At 43.0% G+C, this 23,920-nt stretch overlaps 1 protein-coding gene across 1 annotated transcript in view; it reads left to right on the top strand.

Moving 5' to 3' along the window:
- Window positions 1–348: 348 nt before the first annotated feature.
- HOOK1 (hook microtubule tethering protein 1) overlaps window positions 349–23,920 on the top strand; it is a 68,105-nt gene continuing 44,533 nt past the window's right edge. The window contains exons 1-6 of the mRNA XM_077277384.1: window positions 349–405; window positions 490–583; window positions 15,732–15,817; window positions 17,042–17,114; window positions 21,704–21,754; window positions 22,254–22,386. Of these exons, the coding sequence (XP_077133499.1) occupies window positions 545–583; window positions 15,732–15,817; window positions 17,042–17,114; window positions 21,704–21,754; window positions 22,254–22,386 (382 nt within the window). The 5' untranslated portion in view covers window positions 349–405; window positions 490–544. The remainder of the gene's footprint in view (window positions 406–489; window positions 584–15,731; window positions 15,818–17,041; window positions 17,115–21,703; window positions 21,755–22,253; window positions 22,387–23,920) is intronic.

Raw genomic sequence — 23,920 nt, 5'->3', positions numbered from 1 at the left:
TATTCAGGTTGTCACTTTCATGAGGTAACCGCATGAGTAGCCACACAAGACCTCATTTATTTACTTTTACACAGTATTGCTTTTTAATTTCTCTAGATTTCAGTCAGGACGTAGCGCGGTCCACACTCTGAGGTAAAATAAAAAAAAAAAAAAGATGTCACTCATTGTTTCACAAGGCGGGAATCAAAGAGGACACCGCCTACATCAACAACAGGACCAATAGAAAACAAGAGATTCAGGTAACTGCATGCTGATTGGAGGAAACTTGAGGCAATCACTTGCGACGAACTAAGGGGGCGTGGCGTGCACCTGTCATCCGTTGTGGGAGGGTCTAATTACCGAAGACGCTGGGGGGGCGTGCGCTGAAGTCCTATTCACTGAAGAGACTTACGGAATTCTACTCGCGTAAGTTCCATTGAATGAATAGGGGGTTACGTCATAGTGAAGAAGGCGCTGTTCTTAGCTTGCTCCCTCCTTCTCTGTTCCCAGGTGAGGTCAACAGGGATCAGGAGGACGGAGGAAAAGAAGAAGTGACGAGAAAGCGATGGCCGGGAACGAGCTGTGCGAGAGCCTCATTATCTGGGTAAGGGGGGCAGCAGTGACGTCATAGGTGTGTGTTGGAGGTGAGGGGGGCAGCAGTGACGTCATAGCTGTGTGTTTGATGTTCTGTAATGATTGCATCCAATGAATGTATTATTAATGGGAATTACTGCACCATTATCACATTATAACGCTCCAGCCGTCGTGTTATCGCGCTCCGCTGGATGAATATTTCATCAGGGCTTCACCGCACTTTGTTTCACGACACTTTTGTCGCTGCATTATGGAAAAAAAACTATCAGCAAAGAAAAACACACACACTATCTATATATCTATATATCTATATATATGGTATATATAGATGTAGAACTACAGGTCCCAGCACGACACTATAGCCTGATACTCGGCACCCGAGCAAACAAGAGATAATACTGTATTAATTTACTTTTCATTACTATTTTTTGTACAAATTTATTAAATAAATGAAATAAAAGCTTATGAGGTCCGAGGTACGTACAGAATCAGACGCCAGATAATGCTGTACTGTATATGAGGGCTGACAGAGCGTTATATACTGTTATTTTATAATTAATCAGTACATTACATTACTGATCCTGAGTTACATCCTGTATTATACTCCAGAGCTGCACTCACTATTCTGCTGGTGCAGTCACTGTGTACATTACATTACATTACTGATCCTGAGTTACATCCTGTATTATACTCCAGAGCTGCACTCACTATTCTGCTGGTGCAGTCACTGTGTACATACATTACATTACTGATCCTAAGTTACATCCTGTATTACACTCCAGAGCTGCACTCACTATTCTGCTGGTGCAGTCACTGTGTACATACATTACATTACTGATCCTGAGTTACATCCTGTATTACACTCCAGAGCTGCACTCACTATTCTGATGGTGCAGTCACTGTGTACATACATTACATTACTGATCCTGAGTTACCTCCTGTATTATACCCCAGAGCTGCACTCACTATTCTGCTGGTGCAGTCACTGTGTACATTACATTACATTACTGATCCTGAGTTACATCCTGTATTATGCTCCAGAGCTGCACTCACTATTCTGCTGGTGCAGTCACTGTGTACATACATTACATTACTGATCCTGAGTTACATCCTGTATTATACCCCAGAGCTGCACTCACTATTCTGCTGGTGCAGTCACTGTGTACATACATTACATTACTGATCCTGAGTTACATCCTGTATTATACTCCAGAGCTGCACTCACTATTCTGCTGGTGCAGTCACTGTGTACATACATTACATTACTGATCCTGAGTTACATCCTGTATTATGCTCCAGAGCTGCACTCTCTATTCTGCTGGAGCAGTCACTGTGTACATTACATTACATTACTGATCCTGAGTTACATCCTGTATTATGCTCCAGAGCTGCACTCACTATTCTGCTGGTGCAGTCACTGTGTACATACATTACATTACTGATCCTGAGTTACCTCCTGTATTATACCCCAGAGCTGCACTCACTATTCTGCTGGTGCAGTCACTGTGTACATTACATTACATTACTGATCCTGAGTTACATCCTGTATTATGCTCCAGAGCTGCACTCACTATTCTGCTGGTGCAGTCACTGTGTACATACATTACATTACTGATCCTGAGTTACATCCTGTATTATACCCCAGAGCTGCACTCACTATTCTGCTGGTGCAGTCACTGTGTACATACATTACATTACTGATCCTGAGTTACATCCTGTATTATACTCCAGAGCTGCACTCACTATTCTGCTGGTGCAGTCACTGTGTACATACATTACATTACTGATCCTGAGTTACATCCTGTATTATGCTCCAGAGCTGCACTCTCTATTCTGCTGGAGCAGTCACTGTGTACATTACATTACATTACTGATCCTGAGTTACATCCTGTATTATGCTCCAGAGCTGCACTCACTATTCTGCTGGTGCAGTCACTGTGTACATACATTACATTACTGATCCTGAGTTACATCCTGTATTATACTCCAGAGCTGCACTCTCTATTCTGCTGGAGCAGTCACTGTGTACATTACATTACATTACTGATCCTGAGTTACATCCTGTATTATGCTCCAGAGCTGCACTCACTATTCTGCTGGTGCAGTCACTGTGTACATACATTACATTACTGATCCTGAGTTACATCCTGTATTATACTCCAGAGCTGCACTCACTATTCTGCTGGTGCAGTCACTGTGTACATACATTACATTACTGATCCTGAGTTACATCCTGTATTATACCCCAGAGCTGCACTCACTATTCTGCTGATGCAGTCACTGTGTACATACATTACATTACTGATCCTGAGTTACATCCTGTATTATACCCCAGAGCTGCACTCACTATTCTGCTGGTGCAGTCACTGTGTACATACATTACATTACTGATCCTGAGTCACATCCTGTATTATACTCCAGAGCTGCACTCACTATTCTGCTGGTGCAGTCACTGTGTACATACATTACATTACTGATCCTGAGTCACATCCTGTATTATACCCCAGAGCTGCACTCACTATTCTGCTGGTGCAGTCACTGTGTACATACATTACATTACTGATCCTGAGTTACATCCTGCATTATACCCCAGAGCTGTACTCACTATTCTGCTGGTGCAGTCACTGTGTACATACAGTACATTACTGATCCTGAGTTACATCCTGTATTATACTCCAGAGCTGCACTCACTATTCTGCTGGTACAGTCACTGTGTACATACATTACATTACTGATCCTGTACTGATCCTGAGTCACATCCTGTATTATACTCCAGAGCTGCACTCACTATTCTGCTGGTGCAGTCACTGTGTACATACATTACATTACTGATCCTGAGTTACATCCTGTATTATGCTCCAGAGCTGCACTCACTATTCTGCTGGTACAGTCACTGTGTACGTACATTACATTAGTGATCCTGAGTTATATCCTGTATTATACCCCAAAGCTGCACTCACTATTCTGCTGGTGCAGTCACTGTGTACATACATTACATTACTGATCCTGAGTTACATCCTGTATTATACTCCAGAGCTGCACTCACTATTCTGCTGGTGCAGTCACTGTGTACATACATTACATTACTGATCCTGAGTTACATCCTGTATTATACTCCAGAGCTGCACTCACTATTCTGCTGGTGCAGTCACTGTGTACATACATTACATTACTGATCCTGAGTTACATCCTGTATTATGCTCCAGAGCTGCACTCACTATTCTGCTGGTACAGTCACTGTGTACGTACATTACATTAGTGATCCTGAGTTATATCCTGTATTATACCCCAAAGCTGCACTCACTATTCTGCTGGTGCAGTCACTGTGTACATACATTACATTACTGATCCTGAGTTACATCCTGTATTATACTCCAGAGCTGCACTCACTATTCTGCTGGTGCAGTCACTGTGTACATACATTACATTACTGATCCTGAGTTACATCCTGTATTATACTCCAGAGCTGCACTCACTATTCTGCTGGTGCAGTCACTGTGTATATACATGACATTACTTATCCTATACTAGTTCTGGGTTATATCTGTTTAGAGAGGCTCCATCAGCAGAATTGTGAGCACAGCTCTTCTGTTTTTCTCGGCAGCGTGTAGTTTATCTGGACCTATTTACACAATAACTTTTAATAATGTTTGTGTACAAAACAGATGAAACGTGGTTGGATTTCTGAAGTAGGAAGTCCTAGGATCAATCTTCGGATCCCTATACACTTTAATGGCTGAGACTGCTCCGCATATTGGATGAGCATAGGACCTGCTGAGAGTCCGTTTGTAGACATGATGTGTGTATGAGTCAGTGACGCTCTATGGTCAGAGCGCCGCTCTAGGATGTGTCACACACGTGTGTGCATGTAGCCTTAGGGTAGAGTGACAAAACCATATATAAATATTGTCATAGAGTTTCATCCAGAAAGCTGGTACGATTTACTTCTCACTTGTCATCTGTGTTGTCCATTTGTTTACAACATCTGTTAATTATTTACAGTCTCCTATTCTACAGAATTGCAATGTATCCGTAAAAAACGGATGCCGTACTGTAGCTTTAATTTTGTTTTGTTTTTTGTACACCTGTAGACTTGATTAGATGAGCCTCATACTATTTACGGAAGAAGTTAGTGCTGGCTGTGATTTTTTTCTTCACACACAGATTTGATCAGTAAAACAAATTGCTCATCTGCACCTCCACATTGAATAACTGACCTGAGTAGTGTCCGCTATTTTACAGACAGTACTCGGACTGAAAATACTTTCTTGCGAACGAGCCCTTAATATGAGGTTCTACTGCTGATTTCTTAAGCTTGTCATATACAGTGCCTTGCGAAAGTTTTCATCTCCCTGGAACTTTTCAACCTTTTCCCACATATTATGCTTCAGACATAAATATACCAAATGTAAATTTTTGGTGAAGAATCAACAACAAGTGGAACACAAATGTGAAGTTGAACGAAATGTATTGGTTATTTTAAATTTTTGTGGAAATTCAAAAACTGAAAAGTGGGGCGTGCAATATTATTCGGCCCCTTTACTTTCAGTGCAGCAAACTCCCTCCAGAAGTTCATTGTGGATCTCTGAAATATCCAATGTTGTCCTAAATGCCTAATGATGATAAATATAATCCACCTGTGTGTAATCAAGTCTCTGTATAAATGCACCTGCTCTGTGATAGTCTCAGGGTTCTGTTTGAAGCACAGAGAGCATCATGAAGACCAGGGAACACAACAGGCAGGTCCGTGATACTGTTGTGGAGAAGTTTAAAGCCGGATTTGGATACAAAATGATTTCCAAAACTTTAAACATCCCAAGGAGCACTGTGCAAGCTATCATATTGACATGGAAGGAGTATCATAACACGGCAAATCTACCGAGACCTGGCCGTCCCTCTAAACTTTCATCTCAAACAAGGAGAAGACTGATCAGAGATGCAGCCAAGAGGCCCATGATCACTCTGGATGAACTGCAGAGATCTACAGCTGAGGTGGGACAGTCTGTCCATAGGACAACAATCAGTCGTACACTGCAAAATCTGGCCTTTATGGAAGAGTGGCAAGAAGAAAGCCATTTCTCAAAGATATCCATAAAAAGTGTCATTTAAAGTTTGCAACAAGCCACCTGGGAGACACCAAACATGTGGAGGAAGGTGCTCTGGTCAGATGAAACCAAAATCGAACTTTTTGGCAACAATGCCAAACGATATGTTTGGCGTAAAGGCAACACAGCTCATCACCCCGAACACACCATCCCCACTGTCAAACATGGTGGTGGCAGCATCAAGGTTTGGGCCTGCTTTTCTTCAGCAGGGACAGGGAAGATGGTTAAAATTGATGGGAAGATGGAGCCAAATACAGGACCATTCTTGAAGAAAACCTGTTGGAGTCTGCAAAAGACCTGAGAGTGGAACGGAGATTTCTCTTCCAACAAGACAATGATCCCAAACATAAGAATCTGTGGAAAGAAACATGGAGAATCTGTGGAAAGAGCTGAAAACTGCTGTTCACAAACGATCTCCATCAGACCTCACTGAGCTCAAGCTGTTTGCCAAGGAAGAATGGGCAAGAATTTCAGTCTCTCGATGTACAAAACTGATAGAGACAAACCCCAAGCGACTTGCAGCTGTAATCGCAGCAAAAGGTGGCGCAGCAAGGTATTAAGTTAAAGGTGCCGAATAATATTGCACGCCCCACTTTTCAGTTTTTAAATTTCCACAAAAATTTAAAATAACTAATAAATTTCGTCCAACTTCATAATTGTGTTCCACTTGTTGGTGATTCTTCACCAAAAATTTACATTTGGTATCTTTATGTTTGAAGCATGATATGTGGGAAAAGGTTGAAAAGTTCCAGGGGGCTGAATACTTTCGCAAGGTACTGTACATTAGATTGTCAGCTGAACGATGCCATCTGTGCTGACTCTCTCACTCGTTCCTGTGTTCTTTAGGAGAGAGCCATCGACCGACACATCATCCTTCGGCTTGTCTCAGGGAGAACAAAGTGATTGACTGTCCAAAATCAGACATGCGCAATCGAAATCTCTCCAATCATGAGTTGCCTGACGCCCCCATACACCCCGTAGACCGTCGGCCAAACCCGTCCTTATAGGCAGGGTAGGGTGACATTAGTCTGATGTGTATGGTGCCTAAAGCCTTGGAAATATTCTTGGTGATATCTGCACTAACATCTACAGAATAAATTGACATGTTGTGGATTTCTGATCTGCAGTGCAGGGCAGTTTCCGCTGTGGATGTTCTTCATAGTTTGTGTATGGGATCTCTGCTTGCTGTCAATGAATGGGACTATTGTTTATATGCATAGATGCAAGTAGTAGCTGCACCTGTGTTGTTTGGACATAACTATGATGAGTTTTCCATTCTCTCGCAGCAAGGCTTAGTATCTACCAAAAACGTGAATCTTTGAGGGGCAGGATTAGTGAGTGCTCACTCTATGGGGAGAACTCATCTTGAGGGCAACACTACCTCAGACCACTAAAGTGACCAACGTTACGCACAACATTGCCTAACTCCTTACTTGCTGACTGTTTCCCTTATAATCTAACAGAAAGCCACAACAGATAACAAGCAGAATACTGAATGCAGCTCAGGGGTATAATACAGGATGTAACTCAGGATCAGTAATGTATGTACACAGTGACTGCACCAGCAGAATAGTGAGTGCAGCTCTGGAGTATAATACAGGATGTAACTCAGGATCAGTAATGTAATGTATGTACACAGTGACTGCACCAGCAGAATAGTGAGTGCAGCTCTGGAGTATAATACAGGATGTAACTCAGGATCAGTAATGTAATGTATGTACACAGTGACTGCACCTGCAGAATAGTGAGTGCAGCTCTGGGGTATAATACTGGATGTAACTCAGGATCAGTAATGTAATGTATGTACACAGTGACTGCACCAGCAGAATAGTGAGTGCAGCTCTGGAGTATAATACAGGATGTAACTCAGGATCAGTAATGTAATGTATGTACACAGTGACTGCACCAGCAGAATAGTGAGTGCAGCTATGGAGCATAATACAAGATGTAACTCAGGATCAGTAATGTAATGTATGTACACAGTGACTGCACCAGCAGAATAGTGAGTGCAGCTATGGAGCATAATACAAGATGTAACTCAGGATCAGTAATGTAATGTATGTACACAGTGACTGCACCAGCAGAATAGTGAGTGCAGCTCTGGAGTATAATACAGGATGTAACTCAGTATCAGTAATGTAATGTATGTACACAGTGACTGCACCAGCAGAATAGTGAGTGCAGCTCAGGGGTATAATACAGGATGTAACTCAGGATCAGTAATGTAATGTATGTACACAGTGACTGCACCAGCAGAATAGTGAGTGCAGCTCTGGGGTATAATACAGGATGTAACTCAGGATCAGTAATGTACTGTATGTACACAGTGACTGCACCAGCAGAATAGTGAGTGCAGCTCTGGAGTATAATACAGGATGTAACTCAGGATCAGTAATGTATGTACACAGTGACTGCACCAGCAGAATAGTGAGTGCAGCTCTGGAGTCTAATACAGGATGTAACTCAGGATCAGTAATGTATGTACACAGTAACTGCACCAGCAGAATAGTGAGTGCAGCTCTGGAGTCTAATACAGGATGTAACTCAGGATCAGTAATGTATGTACACAGTGACTGCACCAGCAGAATAGTGAGTGCAGCTCTGGGGTATAATACAGGATGTAACTCAGGATCAGTAATGTATGTACACAGTGACTGCACCAGCAGAATAGTGAGTGCAGCTCTGGAGTATAATACAGGATGTAACTCAGGATCAGCACAGGATCAGTAATGTAATGTATGTACATAGTGACTGCACCAGCAAAATAGTGAGCGCAGCTCTGGAGTATAATACAGGATGTAACTCAGGATCAGTAATGTAATGTATGTACACAATGACTGCACCAGCAGAATAGTGAGCGCAGCTCTGGAGTATAAGGCTACTTTCACACTAGCGTCGGGAACAACTCGTCGTCGTGCGTCGGGCCGACGTTCCCGACGCTAGCGTGGTCTCCGCCGCACAACGGGGGCAGCGGATGCATTTTTCCCACGCATCCGCTGCCCCATTGTGAGGTGCGGGGAAGTGCGGGGAGGTGGGGGCGGAGTTCCGGCCGCGCATGCGCGGTCGGAAAAAGCGGACCGTCGGGAGCAAAAAACGTTACATGTAACGTTTTTTTCTCCCGACGGTCCGCTACCACACGCCCAAGCGTCGCAAAACGGACGCACCGTTTGGCAATGCGTCGCAAATGCGTCGCTAATGTTAGTCTATGACGAAAAAACGTATCCAGCAAGAACTTTTGCTGGATGCGTAGTTTCGGCAAAACGACGCATTTGCGACGTATTGCAGTTAACGCTAGTGTGAAAGTAGCCTCATACAGGATGTAACTCAGGATCAGTAATGTATGTACACAGTGACTGCACCAGCAGAATAGTGAGTGCAGCTCTGGAGTATAATACAGGATGTAACTCAGGATCAGTGCAGGATACAAATGTGAAAACCTTCTGATGTGGATTGATTCTGCTCATGTATCATAATGCCAGCCAGAGATTTTGTGCCCTATGTGCCAGCCTCGGATGTCGCTCTAGTGCTGCTGGTAACCCCTGAAGAACAGGTTTACTTCTGCTCTGTAAATAAGTTCTTCTATATTTAGTGAGACATCGGTCATTCACTTAATTAAATCAGATTTGCGGAGCTGCCTAATCCCGGGTATTTGCTCTTCCTTGGTTTCCTATAAATGATTAGAGGACAGCGCTGGTCTTTGAGGGGGTTATTAGATTCTCATGAAAGGGCAGGAAGCCGTCTTACATAGTGAGTGGGTATTGATACTGTGTAATCATTTTATTAATAGGAGGTTGATATGAGAAGCGAGTCCTTGGATTACACCTTTACTCAATCTTTTACTGTATTACATAACAATGATGACTTCACTGCAGGACGAGCAGGACTATGGGGTCAGGTACTTACTGCAGCATCTGCTGCAGCTTACCTGGATGATAAATAATTGTGTTGAGTGAAGCTGAATGAGTAAACAATAAAATAAAAAGCTATCATATGAATGTGGCCCATGTGAACGTTAGCCATTTCCATGCACTAGAGCAGTCTCTGTGAGCGCAGGAAGGTGTTTGGAGCGTCATCTATCAGTCTCCCGCTTCCTCCAGCTCAGGTATACCTCACTCCATACATACAGCTTCCCCGCAGCAGAGTCCTCACTGTGAATACCAGTAGAACCAGTCCTGAAGACTCTGGGGTGTGTTTACAGTCTGAGAAAGCTGCCACATAAAGAGACCATTAGTAACTACAAAGTATCCGGATTCCTCACTGTGAACTGCTTTCATAATTTGAATATTTTCTTTCTCAATTTGATTGGAGTATTTACACCTTGGATTGGCAGCATGACCTGACCCTGGAATGTGTTACCCAGTGGGATCGTGGTGACCTTCAGGACACGGCAAGACCCAGCACAGTTCATAGTATGGATTGTTAGTTCTGCTGCAACATCGGCCCCAAAAGCTATGATATATAAATAATGCTAATAGCCATTTGAAACCAATTTTTTTCCCGGTAATCACTTGTGTAATTAATATGCCGGTGCAGTCACTGTGTACTTAGGGTACATGACGTTGCTTATCCTGTACTGATCCTCAGTGACATTTTGTATTATACTACAGAGCTGCACTCACTATTCTGCTGGTGCAGTCTCTGTGTACATACATTACATTACTGATCCTCAGTGACATCTTTTATTATGCTCCAGAGCTGCACTCACTATTCTGCTGGTGCAGTCACTGTGTACATACATTACATTACTAATCCTGTACTGATCCTGAGTTACATCCTGTATTATACCCCAGAGCTGCACTCCCTATTCTGCTGGTGCAGTCACTGTGTACATACATTACATTACTGATCTTGATTTACCGCCTGTATTATACCCCAGAGCTGCACTCACTATTCTGCTGATGCAGTCACTGTGTACATACATTACATTACTGATCCTGAGTTACCGCCTGTATTATACCCCAGAGCTGCACTCACTATTCTGCTGGTGCAGTCACTGTGTACATACATTACATTACTGATCCTGAGTTACATCCTGTATTATACTCCAGAGCTGCACTCACTATTCTGCTGGTACAGTCACTGTGTACATACATTACAGATCCTGTACTGATCCTGAGTTACATCCTGTATTGTACCCCAGAGCTGCACTCACTATTCTGCTGGTGCAGTCACTGTGTACATACAATAGATTACTGATCCTTAGTTACCTCCTGTATTATACCCCAGAGCTGCACTCACTATTCTGCTGGTGCAGTCACTGTGTACATACATTACATTACTGATCCTGAGTTACATCCTGTATTGTACCCCAGAGCTGCACTCACTATTCTGCTGGTGCAGTCACTGTGTACATACATTACATTACTGATCCTGAGTTACATCCTGTGTTATACTCCAGAGCTGCACTCACTATTCTGCTGGTGCAGTCACTGTGTACATACATTACATTACTGATCCTTAGTTACCTCCTGTATTATACCCCAGAGCTGCACTCACTATTCTGCTGGTGCAGTCACTGTGTACATACAATAGATTACTGATCCTTAGTTACCTCCTGTATTATACCCCAGAGCTGCACTCACTATTCTGCTGGTGCAGTCACTGTGTACATACATTACATTACTGATCCTGAGTTACATCCTGTGTTATACTCCAGAGCTGCACTCACTATTCTGCTGGTGCAGTCACTGTGTACATACATTACATTACTGATCCTTAGTTACCTCCTGTATTATACCCCAGAGCTGCACTCACTATTCTGCTGGTGGAATCGCTGTGTACATACATTACATTACTGATCCTGTACTGACCCTGATGTAAAGCCTGTATTATGTTAGAGAGTTGCATTCTTAATACAGAAGTCTTCAGAGCTGAAATTTCCCAGCGTGCCAATTTACATTTTACGAATTGCTTTTAACAGTAGCCAATGTACAGACATACAATGTAGGAGAAAGTCACCCTCTGCTTCTCCCGTGCATTTTACCACTTTTTTTTATTTTTGGTGCCTTTTTCCAGTGTCTGCCAGAGAAGAATTATATTTGTATCGGTATAGAATTAAAGTGCCCTTCCTTATAGATGGAGGACCCAGAGGTAGGACCCCTTTTTGGAAAACATTGATGAGATAAGCATCCAATTATTGGGGTTCTACCGCAGAGACAAATAAGCAATAATGACAACACAGGTCCCTCGTCCACGTTGTGTAGCGGTAGTCGGGTCTGTGCTCTGTCGCTGCAGTCAAACTCTATGAGGCTGACAAGCACAGCTGAGCGCGCTATGGTATGTGTGCCCACCACTCTGTTCTAGAGGGGACACAGAATCCTTCTTTTAGTAAGTTGTAATTGTAGGATTTTTCTATTGACGCCTCTCGCATACAATCGAGTACCGTTTGTGTGTAATTCATATTATTTTGGGAGGCAGATTCTGAAACTGTTGCACATTTTAATATTTGTGGAGAAAGATTGTTCTTATTCTGCACGGAAAACAGCAGCTGAAATCTGCAAGTCTGAATATAAGGTCTTAGCAGAAATCAAATCTCATGACTGCAGATAAACTGTGGCCACTAGAAGACCTGTGAAGGCAGCTTTGTAGGTGACCCAGAGAATTAGATGTGATGTAACATTGCGAAAGATAAGACAAGCAAAGTCTTTGTAAAGTTGCTCAATGTTTCATGTAGCTTTAGAGACTGACGTGTTGTAAGAAATGGAGATGTGATGGCGGATTCTTCTCCAGTCTCCAGTTACTCACTGCAGCTTCGCTATGGCTGACGCACACTTATGCCTGCCACGGTCCTGGTTCTTACAGTCATGGCCAAAAGTATTGACACCCCTGCAATTCTGTCAGATAATACTCAGTTTCTTCCTGAAAATGATTGCAAACACAGATTCTTTGGTATTATTATCTTCATTTAATTTGTCTTAAATTAAAAAACACAAAAGAGAATGAAGCAAAAAGCAAAACATTGATCATTTCACACAAAACTCCAAAAATGGGCCAGACAAAAGTATTGGCACCCTCAGCCTAATACTTGGTTGCACAACCTTTAGCCAAAATAACTGCGACCAACCGCTTCCGGTAACCATCAATGAGTTTCTTACAATGTTCTGCTGGAATTTTAGACCATTCTTCTTTGGCAAACTGCTCCAGGTCCCTGATATTTGAAGGGTGCCTTCTCCAAACTGCCATTTTTAGATCTCTCCACAGGTGTTCTATGGGATACAGGTCTGGACTCATTGCTGGCCACCTTAGAAGTCTCCAGTGCTTTCTCTCAAACCATTTTCTAGTGCTTTTTGAAGTGTGTTTTGGGTCATTGTCCTGCTGGAAGACCCATGACCTCTGAGGGAGACCCAGCTTTCTCACCCTGGGCCCTACATTATGCTGCAAAATTTGTTGGCAGTCTTCAGACTTCATAATGCCATGCACACGATCAAGCAGTCCAGTGCCAGAGGCAGCAAAGCAGCCCCAAAACATCAGGGAACCTCCGCCATGTTTGACTGTAGGGACCGTGTTCTTTTCTTTGAATGCCTCTTTTTTTCTCCTGTAAACTTTGTTGATTCCTTTGCCCAAAAAGCTCTACTTTTGTCTCATCTGACCAGAGAACATTCTTCCAAAACGTTTTAGGCTTTTTCAGGTAAGTTTTGGCAAACTCCAGCCTGGCTTTTTTATGTCTCGGGGTAAGAAGTGGGGTCTTCCTGGGTCTCCCACCTACAGTCCCTTTTCATTCAGACGCCGACGGATAGTACGGGTTGACACTGTTGTACCCTCAGACTGCAGGGCAGTTTGAACTTGTTTGGATGTTAATCGAGGTTCTTTATCCAACATCTGCACAATCTTGCGTTGAAATCTCTTGTCAATTTTTCTTTTCCGTCCACATCTAGGGAGGTTAGCCACAGTGCCATGGGCTTTACACTTCTTGATGACACTGCGCACGGTAGACACAGGAACATTCAGGTCTTTGGAGATGGACTTGTAGCCTTGAGATTGCTCATGCTTCCTCACAATTTAGTTTCTCAAGTCCTCAGACAGTTCTTTGGTCTTCTTTCTTTTCTCCATGCTCAATGTGGCACACACAAGGACACAGGACAGAGGTCGAGTCAACTTTAATCCATGTCAACTGTCTGCAAGTGTGATGTAGTTATTGCCAACACCTGTTAGGTGCCACAGGTAAGTTACAGGTGCTGTTAATTACACAAATTTAGAGAAGCATCACATGATTTTTCGAACAGTGCCAATACTTTTGTCCACCCCCTTTTTTATGTTTGGTGTGGAATTATATCCAATTTGGCTTTAGGACAATTCTTTTTGTGTTTTTTCATTTAAGACAAATTAAATGAAGATAATAATAACAAAGAATTTGTGTTTGCAATCATTTTCAGGAAGAAACTGAGAATTATCTGACAGAATTGCAGGGGTGTGAATACTTTTGGCCATGACTGTAGCTACTAATAGATGGAGAAGAGGAATCCTGACTGGGTTCTGTGCTCTGATTTGGATGATGGCAGGCCCATGTGAGCCACCAGTAAGGGGAATGTACTCAGACCCATATACTTAGCTCCTGACACCTGCGTCCTGAGACCTTGTAGGTTACGATATCCATGAGCGGAAGATAAGGAATATTTGCCTTTTGAACCCTGATGTGGAAAACGTGACGGCTGTGTAATGTCTGAGTAGCTCGCTGGTTACGGGCTGAATGCGGGGAATGAGAGGTTGATTGTGAGAAATGACGAGGATCCGTCTGTTAAAAAGTAATCGTAATATAAATGTGTAATAATTATATATAATAATACAGAGATGTTTACACAATGTAATAAAAGTAACACATAAGTATCTCATAAATAAATGGCACTTTCTGATCCTTAAATCTGACCTGTGTGGCCTACACTGATCCTGAAAGGAGCTGAAGCCGGCCCAATCAACTCCCAATAAATGGGCCCGTCTGCACTTTTCGGTATTGTTGAGTGTCCATGAGATGCTGGGCAGGGTAAACCATTAATTCTCATCTTGTGGGCCCAGATGTCAGACCTCCACTGATCATAAAGTGATGGCATATCCTAGAAATATGAATGGATTGACCCGTTATGTAGATAGATATGTCATGGCTCATCTGGTGAACTGAATTTGCAGAGCAGCACAGAAGAGAGACATTGGTGCAGCCAGATTCAGCAGAGCTTGATTAGATAGATGACAGGCAGAACAGCGGAGCTGAAAATGGAGAATGGCTTGTGGATCAGCAGCTGATTATGCTGGGTAGCATGTAGAACAGCGTTGCAAGATATGCAAACAAGTACCTGGATGCAGAAGAGCTGAATGTACTGACAGTACCTTGGAATAGTAGAGCTGAGTTGTCAGGCAGGTACTGTGATGTGGCAGAGCTGAGTTTGTGGACAAAAACTTACAACAGTAGAGGAATATTGGCAGGCTAGCACCTTGGAACAGTAGAGCCTTGTATGCAGATAGGTCCCGTGATGCAGCAGAGCCGAGTGTGCTGACAGCACCTTAGAACATTAAAGCTAGGTGTGCAGACAGGTACCTTGATGAAGCAGAGCCAAGTGTGCGGATAGAACCTTGGAATAGTAAAGTTGGTTATGCTGACAGGTATCTTGATGGAGCAGAACCGAGTGTGCGGATAGCACCTTGGAATAGTAAAGTTAGTTATGCTGATAGGTATCTTAAAGCAGCAGAGCTGAGTGTGCGGACAGCACCTTGGAATAATAAAATTAGTTATGCTGACAGGTATCTTGATGCAGAATAGCCAAGTGGGTGGACAACTCTTTGGAACAGCAGAGCCTATTATGCTGTTAGACACCTAGGTATAGCAGAGCCAAGTGTGAGAACAGCACCTTGGAACAGTAGAGATGAATTTGCAGACAGTACAACAGCAGAGGCCACGTTGGCAGACAGACAGCTTGGTACAGCAGAGCTGAGTGTCTGGACAACACAGGAGAGATTGTCAGGAGGCCACACACCAGAGGAGAGTGGAATCGGGGGGTACGCAATGGGCTATGATAGCAGATTTGTTTTTATCCCTACTGATCATTTTCGGCCTTCTCTCCACAGTTGCAGACATTTAACACCAGCGCTCCATGTAAAACGATTGATGACCTCACGGGTGGCGTGCCGATGGCGCAGGTTCTTCACAAGATGTAAGTGTCCCTCTGTGAGGCAGATCATCACCATTAAGTATTTGTGTCCATGCTTCCAAGTTAGGCTGCCGTCACACTAGCAGTACTTGGTCAGTATTTTACATCAGTATTTGTAAGCCAAAACCAGGAGTGGAACAAATAGAGGAAAGGTATAATAGAAACATATGCACCACTTCTGTATTTATCACCCACTACTGGTTTTGGCCACAAATACTGATGTAAAATACTGACCAAATACTGCTAGTGTGACGGCAGCCTGACTGTAGCTGAATCCCTGTCTGATGGGAAGTCCTGGTCCTCTCCAATCTACTTCATGTTTCCATTCTTCCACATTTCTCTATTTCTTCTCACTGTCAGTGGATGGAGAGATTTTCTGGCAATAATCGCAGACTGTCCCACCACCGCTGGCACTTTTAGGCAGCGCCACCACAGGGAGAATAAAGTATTGCATGGTTCCCGCTGACATCATTGACGCGTCCTGTAATACATGGATGTACTATAATAATAAATAATAATAATAATATACTCCGTCTTCCAAAGTGAGAGACCTTTTCTGCACTTTTGGTTAATTGATTCGGATTCCAAATGGAAGACACCCCCCAGGATTCGCTAATGAGGCACTTAAAAATGTATCTCCTAATTTTTCCTCATCAGTGACAACACGTAGCATAAAACTGTAAATAATCTGCCGGCCTGGGGCGATTTCTCCGACTCCCAGCACTGGCAGGCCCAGACTTGTTCTGCTGAATTATTCACTCCCAGGCGGGCAGAGATACCAGGATGCTACACACACGGCCTGATCAGTAAATGCCAGGCGCATTGCTGGGAGTAATACAAGCACGCTTTATGGGGGAGATCTAGGGTGACTTTTTTTTTTGTTTTCTCAATGTCACACCACTACAGTCCAGGAAGCTGAGATTTGAGGAGCTGTTTGCAGAGTCTGTTGCTTTCCTGTCCGTTTTGTTGCGGAACACTAAGAGGAACTTTATGGTCATCGGTGTGTATCAGTTTTGTTAGTCTGGGATTGAAAATCACAGGAAGCAGCAAACTGCGCCTCATATCTCAGCCTCCTCGATCCCTGTGAACGAGACATTCAGGTTGTGAGTGGAAAGAGCACTAAAGTTATTACTCAGGTATTATTGATGACAATGAAGATAATGGGTCATATTGGCCTAAAAAAGTGATTTCAGTTTTAGTCACTGATTTTTCATCTTCTTCCCATAGAGATGGCTCTTATTTTAATGAGTCCTGGTTAGCACGTATTAAAGAAGATGTTGGAGACAATCGGAGGATAAAGGTATTTTTCATCATTAGACGAGATAAAAATAAATATGTAATTATCACTTATTCTTCATTGTTGTATCTGATCTTAATGGACGAAATTATGAATGTACTGAGGTGTCCCGAAACATGTGAACAGGTTCAGCAGGTTCTATGGAGGATGGAGTCACTGTGTACAGACATTGCATTACTGATCAGTACTGATCCTGAGTTACATCCTGTATTATACTCCAGAGCTGCACTCACTATTCTGCTGGTGCAGTCACTGTGTACATACATTACATTACTGATCCTGAGTTACATCCTGTATTATACCCCAGAGCTGCACTCACTATTCTGCTGGTGCAGTCACTGTGTACATACATTACATTACTGATCCTGAGTTACATCCTGTATTATACCCAGAGCTGCACTCACTATTCTGCTGGTGCAGTCACTGTGTACATACATTACATTACTGATCCTGAGTTACATCCTGTATTATACTCCAGAGCTGCACTCACTATTCTGTTGGTGCAGTCACTGTGTACATACATTACATTACTGATCCTGAGTTACATCCTGTATTATACTCCAGAGCTGCACTCACTATTCTGCTGGTGCAGTCACTGTGTACATACATTACATTACATTACTGATCCTGAGTTACATCCTGTATTATACTCCAGAGCTGCACTCACTATTCTGTTGGTGCAGTCACTGTGTACATACATTACATTACTGATCCTGAGTTACATCCTGTATTATACTCCAGAGCTGCACTCACTATTCTGCTGGTGCAGTCACTGTGTACATTACATTACATTACTGATCCTGAGTTACACCCTGTATTATACTCCAGAGCTGCACTCACTATTCTGTTGGTGCAGTCACTGTGTACATACATTACATTACTGATCCTGAGTTACATCCTGTATTATACTCCAGAGCTGCACTCACTATTCTGCTGGTGCAGTCACTGTGTACATTACATTACATTACTGATCCTGAGTTACACCCTGTATTATACTCCAGAGCTGCACTCACTATTCTGTTGGTGCAGTCACTGTGTACATACATTACATTACTGATCCTGAGTTACATCCTGTATTATACTCCAGAGCTGCACTCACTATTCTGCTGGTGCAGTCACTGTGTACATTACATTACATTACTGATCCTGAGTTACATCCTGTATTATACCCCAGAGCTGCACTCACTATTCTGTTGGTGCAGTCACTGTGTACATACAGTACATTACTGATCCTGAGTTACATCCTGTATTATACTCCAGAGCTGCACTCACTATTCTGCTGGTGCAGTCACTGTGTACATACATTACATTACTGATCCTGAGTTACATCCTGTATTATACTCCAGAGCTGCACTCACTATTCTGCTGGTGCAGTCACTGTGTACATACATTACATTACTGATCCTGTACTGATCATGAGTTACATCCTGTATAGATCTTCAAAGTATATTTTCTCTGACATGTCGGAGCTGCAGTATTACCTGGCATCAGTCGTGCAGCCGAGACCTGATTCATGCTGCCCGCAGTTTATGAATCGCCTGGCAGGTTCCCTTTAATAGTTACACTTCTATCTCTTTTCCTCTATGAGTACACAAGTTAAATACAGTTGCACATTGTAATAGGAACACCCACATGTGTATTGGCAGCTAATGAACCAAACTTATTCGGCCCATGCAAAAATGTCACACATGGTCTTTGGTCTTATGTCCTGGGTTAAAAGATCTCCAATAAAGTTCCCATTTTCATAAACATAAATATTTTGTGTTTGTAATAAGATAACACAGCAAATAAGAGGGAACAGCAGCCCACTCAAAAAGGCCTTCACAGTGCAAATATGTAAACAGCAAAAATGTGATATATAAAATATAACTTTTAATAGTTTATATAGATAAAATATGTGCCGCCATAATAAAAGAGAAAGGACAAAAGGCCTGTTATAGCTGTAAATAAAGAGTCCAATTCTAAATGAAAATAGTCAGATATACCAGTAAGGAGCTAAAACTATTGAGGTAGCCAATGTATACCGCAAATCACAGACACCTATAGTGACAGCACACAATAACTATCAATGTCTGCGTGGCCTAGAATCATCCAATTCTGCAACATGCTACTCATGCTACTCATCTATGGCATCTAACATTTGAGAACCCTCTGACGGGCCTCCTGATGAACCGAACTACGGGGAAACGCGTTGAGGCGAGGCACAGTGTATCATGATAAGTAACACGCCATTCTGCTTATACCATTGTAAAATTGTACAGTCTTGCCTTTTTTAGGCTTTGCATTAGTATCTCTGTGACTGTTTAGCCCTGTTTATATATGGGGGCAACCCCTTAGGGCTGGTGTATCTATGGCTTGATAGTCCATGAAGAGGAAAATGTATATGGTATAATTTGCAACTGTGTATTTTGAATGCAGTTATCTATGCTAAGGCTATGAGGCGAAGTGCAATATATCATGATAAATAACATATAATTCTACCTATACCACTGAGATACCTTAAATACCTGGCCCTGGTTATCTATTTGGGTCGTGTTTAATATTAACTGCAGGTTTTAATCCCTTATGGGTATAATTTATGCTAATAATAGCTAGACAAACTGCAGTATTATGAGTATACACTCACTGGCCACTTTATTAGGTACACCTGTCCAACTTCTTGTTAACACTTAATTTCTAATCAGCCAATCACATGGCGGCAACTCAGTGCATTTAGGCATGTAGACATGGTCAAGACAATCTCCTGCAGTTCAAACCGAGCATCAGTATGGGGAAGAAAGGTGATTTGAGTGCCTTTGAACGTGGCATGGTTGTTGGTGCCAGAAGGGCTGGTCTGAGTATTTCAGAAACTGCTGATCTACTGGGATTTTCACGCACAACCATCTCTAGGGTTTACAGAGAATGGTCCGAAAAAGAAAAAAAATCCAGTGAGCGGCAGTTCTGTGGGCGGAAATGCCTTGTTGATGCCAGAGGTCAGAGGAGAATGGGCAGACTGGTTTGAGCTGATAGAAAGGCAACAGTGACTCAAATCGCCACCCGTTACAACCAAGGTAGGCCTAAGAGCATCTCTGAACGCACAGTGCATCGAACTTTGAGGCAGATGGGCTACAGCAGCAGAAGACCACACCGGGTACCACTCCTTTCAGCTAAGAACAGGAAACAGGCTACAATTTGTACAAGCTCATCGAAATTGGACAGTAGAAGATTGGAAATACGTTGCTTGGTCTGATGAGTCTCGATTTCTGCTGCGACATTCGGATGGTAGGGTCAGAATTTGGCGTAAACAACATGAAAGCATGGATCCATCCTGCCTTGTATGGAGCATCCTTGGGATGTGCAGCCGACAAATCTGCGGCAACTGTGTGATGCCATCATGTCAATATGGACCAAAATCTCTGAGGAATGCTTCCAGCACCTTGTTGAATCTATGCCACGAAGAATTGAGGCAGTTCTGAAGGCAAAAGGGGTCCAACCCGTTACTAGCATGGTGTACCTAATAAAGTGGCCGGTGAGTGTATGTGGTATAGGCTGTAGTGATTGATGCTATAAATTTCTATGTGGCACATCTGACAGCATACCCATTGCCTATTATTGGTGTTTAGCAAATTGGTTTATGAAAGGGGCTGGAGTCTATATAGGTCTTATCTAATATCCTGCTTTTGCCTCTGTTTTTTGCTAATTTTCTTCTATTGAGTTTTTTGTGTTTTTTTGACCATTTTTTTGCTTTCTTCATCTCTGTTCTTATGTATTTTGTTTTCACACCTGCAGCATAGGGTGATCTAGGGCAGTGAGGGGTAGTCCACGTTGAGTGGGGGCGCCAAAACATCGTAATTAGGGTGCCAACCTCCACAGCCAGGCAGGTGACAGAGTAGGCCATTGCAGGGTATGCGCTAGACCTTGGTCTTTATTATTTTTATTATCTTTAGGCCTAATTGTGCCTAAAAAGCACTGGGTGGTGTATTTTTAAAATATTCATAATAAAATTTAATTTTTAAGGGGATATATGTTCACTAGTTAATTCTGCAACAAAACAGTGACTGGATCAGAATGAAAAATTTAAGTGACCGTGGTCACAAACAAAATTTAAAGTTTTTTTTTTACATATTTAAAAGTTTTTAAATATGTGACAGATAAATGCAGATACATTCAATGTGGGTGAGACAATTTATACCTCCCAAATGGTTAGTAAAGGAGAAAAACTGGAGTGATCTCACCCATTAGAAGAAATCAGTCAGGTCCAGGGAGTGTATCAGTCCCGGTGATTCCATCCAGGGAGAGAGGGACAAAGGTATAGCCCTAAAGATCCCTATTAGGGCTATAAAAAAACTAAATCCCCAACTCCGCTCTGACATTGGCAGTCCACATCTAACCCTGTAATGGAGGCCCTGCACTATCCCTACGAGAAACCCAACGTGTTTCATCAATCCAGAATCCTCAGGGGACTTAAAGCACATGCCGGGTTTGTCATGCAAGTGCAGAGTGGCATGGGCAACTCCTAATACGCTTCTGTTGTAGCAGAGAGCTGTTTGTAATAAAATCGGGAAATTGTATTGGTTTTATACTTACTTTAATGCTGCCCTTTCTGTGTCTAGATTAATAATCTAAAGAAGATTCTACAAGGAATTGTGGATTATTATCGCGAGGTATGAGAAAAATTAAAATGCTCAACACTTTGTGTATAAAAGAAATAGCTTTGATGATTCTAAGTTACATGCTGTATTATACTCCAGAGCTGCACTCACTATTCTGCTGGTGCAGTCACTGTGTACATACATTACATTACTGATCCTGAGTTACATGCTGTATTATACTCCAGAGCTGCACTCACTATTCTGCTGGTGCAGTCACTGTGTACATACATTACATTACTGATCCTGAGTTACATCCTGTATTATACCCCAGAGCTGCACTCACTATTCTGCTGGTGCAGTCACTGTGTACATACATTACATTACTGATCCTGAGTTACATCCTGTATTATACTCCAGAACTGCACTCACTATTCTGCTGGTGCAGTCACTGTGTACATACATTACATTACTGATCCTGAGTTACATCCAGTATTATACCCCAGAGCTGCACTCACTATTCTGCTGGTGCAGTCACTGTATATATTATGAAAGTTTCTTTTCTTTTCGTCAGGTATTAAATCAGCACATTTCAGAATATTTGCTCCCTGATTGCAGTAACCTTGCAGAAACGTCAGATCCCACAGAGATGGGGCGCTTACTACAGCTCATACTGGGATGTGCTGTTAACTGTGACAAGAAACAAGGTACGAACACATGTAATGTGTGTGTGTGTGTGTGTGTGTGTGTGTGTGAGATCACAGCACCAGAGGTGACTGATCACAGAGCATTTAGGCTAAGTGCACACGATGCGGATTTGCTGCGGTGATGTACAGTACAATGTAAATCAATGGGGTAAAAAAATAGCTGTGCAGATGGTGCGGAATTGCTGCAGATTTCAAAGAAGTGCATGTCACTTCTTTTGTGCGGATCTGCAGCATTTCTGCACCCCTCCATGTTAAAAATCTGCAGTGGCAAAAACCGCAGAAAATCCGCACAAAATCCGCATCAATTCCGCATAAAAAAATGCACAAAATCCGCATAAAAACCGCGGCAAATCCGCGGCTGCGGAGTCTGCCAGGAGATGCGCATTTTGTGCAGAAAATTCTGCACCTCTTTTCTTATGTGTGCACATAGCCTTAGGACAGACGTGGCAGGACCTGTGTGGAGCAGCTTAAGTGCTGATCTGCTTCACACCCAGTGTGAATTCCTTGTGTTTTACAGTTTCTTGCTGCAGTGGCAGTGATTGGGGAAAACTCCTAAGGAAGGCCCCTTACATACAGTCTTACCATGCTGATAAGATTAGATCTCCTGCCCTTAAGGCCCCGTCTCACTAAGCGATTTACCAACGATCACGACCAGCGATACGACCTGGCCGTGATCGTTGGTAAGTCGTTGTGTGGTCGCTGGGGAGCTGTCACACAGACAGCTCTCTCCAGCGACCAACGATCAGGGGAACGACTTCGGCATCGTTGAAACTGTCTTCAACGATGCCGAAGTCCCCCTGCAGCACCCGGGTAACCAGGGTAAACATCGGGTTACTAAGCGCAGGGCCGCGCTTAGTAACCCGATGTTTACCCTGGTTACCAAAAAAAACAAACAGTACATACTCACTGATGTCCGTCAGGTCCCTTGCCGTCCGCTTCCTGCTCTGACTGAGCCGCCGTACAGTGAGAGCAGAGCGCAGCGGTGACGTCACTGCTGTGCTCTCACTTCTCACTGTACGGCGGCACTCAGTCAGAGCAGGAAGCAGACGGCGAGGGACCTGACGGACATCAGAAGGCGAGTATGTACTGTTTGGTTTTTTTTACATTTACGCTGGTAACCAGGGTAAACATCTGCGCTTAGTAACCCGATGTTTACCCTGGTTACCAGTGAAGACATCGCTGGATCGGTGTCACACACACCGATTCAGCGATGTCAGCGGGACCTCAACGACCGAAAAAAGGTCCAGGCCATTCCGACACGACCAGCGATCTCACAGCAGGGGCCTGATCGCTGGTACGTGTCACACATAGCGAGATCGCTACTGAGGTCGCTGTTGCGTCACAAAACTTGTGACTCAGCAGCGATCTCGCTAGCGATCTCGCTATGTGAGACGGGGCCTTTACTTCTTTGACAGGGTCAGTGCTCTTTATAGAGAAGCATTTTACGCCCCAAGTTGGACTAAGAAAATGGATAAAAGGTTTAATTATTGGGAAAAGATGTAAAAAAAAAAACCAAACAAAAAAAAAGTTTTTT

This window comes from Ranitomeya variabilis, chromosome 8, assembly GCF_051348905.1.
Source record: "Ranitomeya variabilis isolate aRanVar5 chromosome 8, aRanVar5.hap1, whole genome shotgun sequence".
NCBI classification, from domain to species: Eukaryota; Metazoa; Chordata; class Amphibia; order Anura; family Dendrobatidae; genus Ranitomeya; species Ranitomeya variabilis.
The sequence above is the reverse complement of the archived record's forward strand: the minus strand, read 5'-3'. Positions and strand labels throughout refer to the sequence as shown.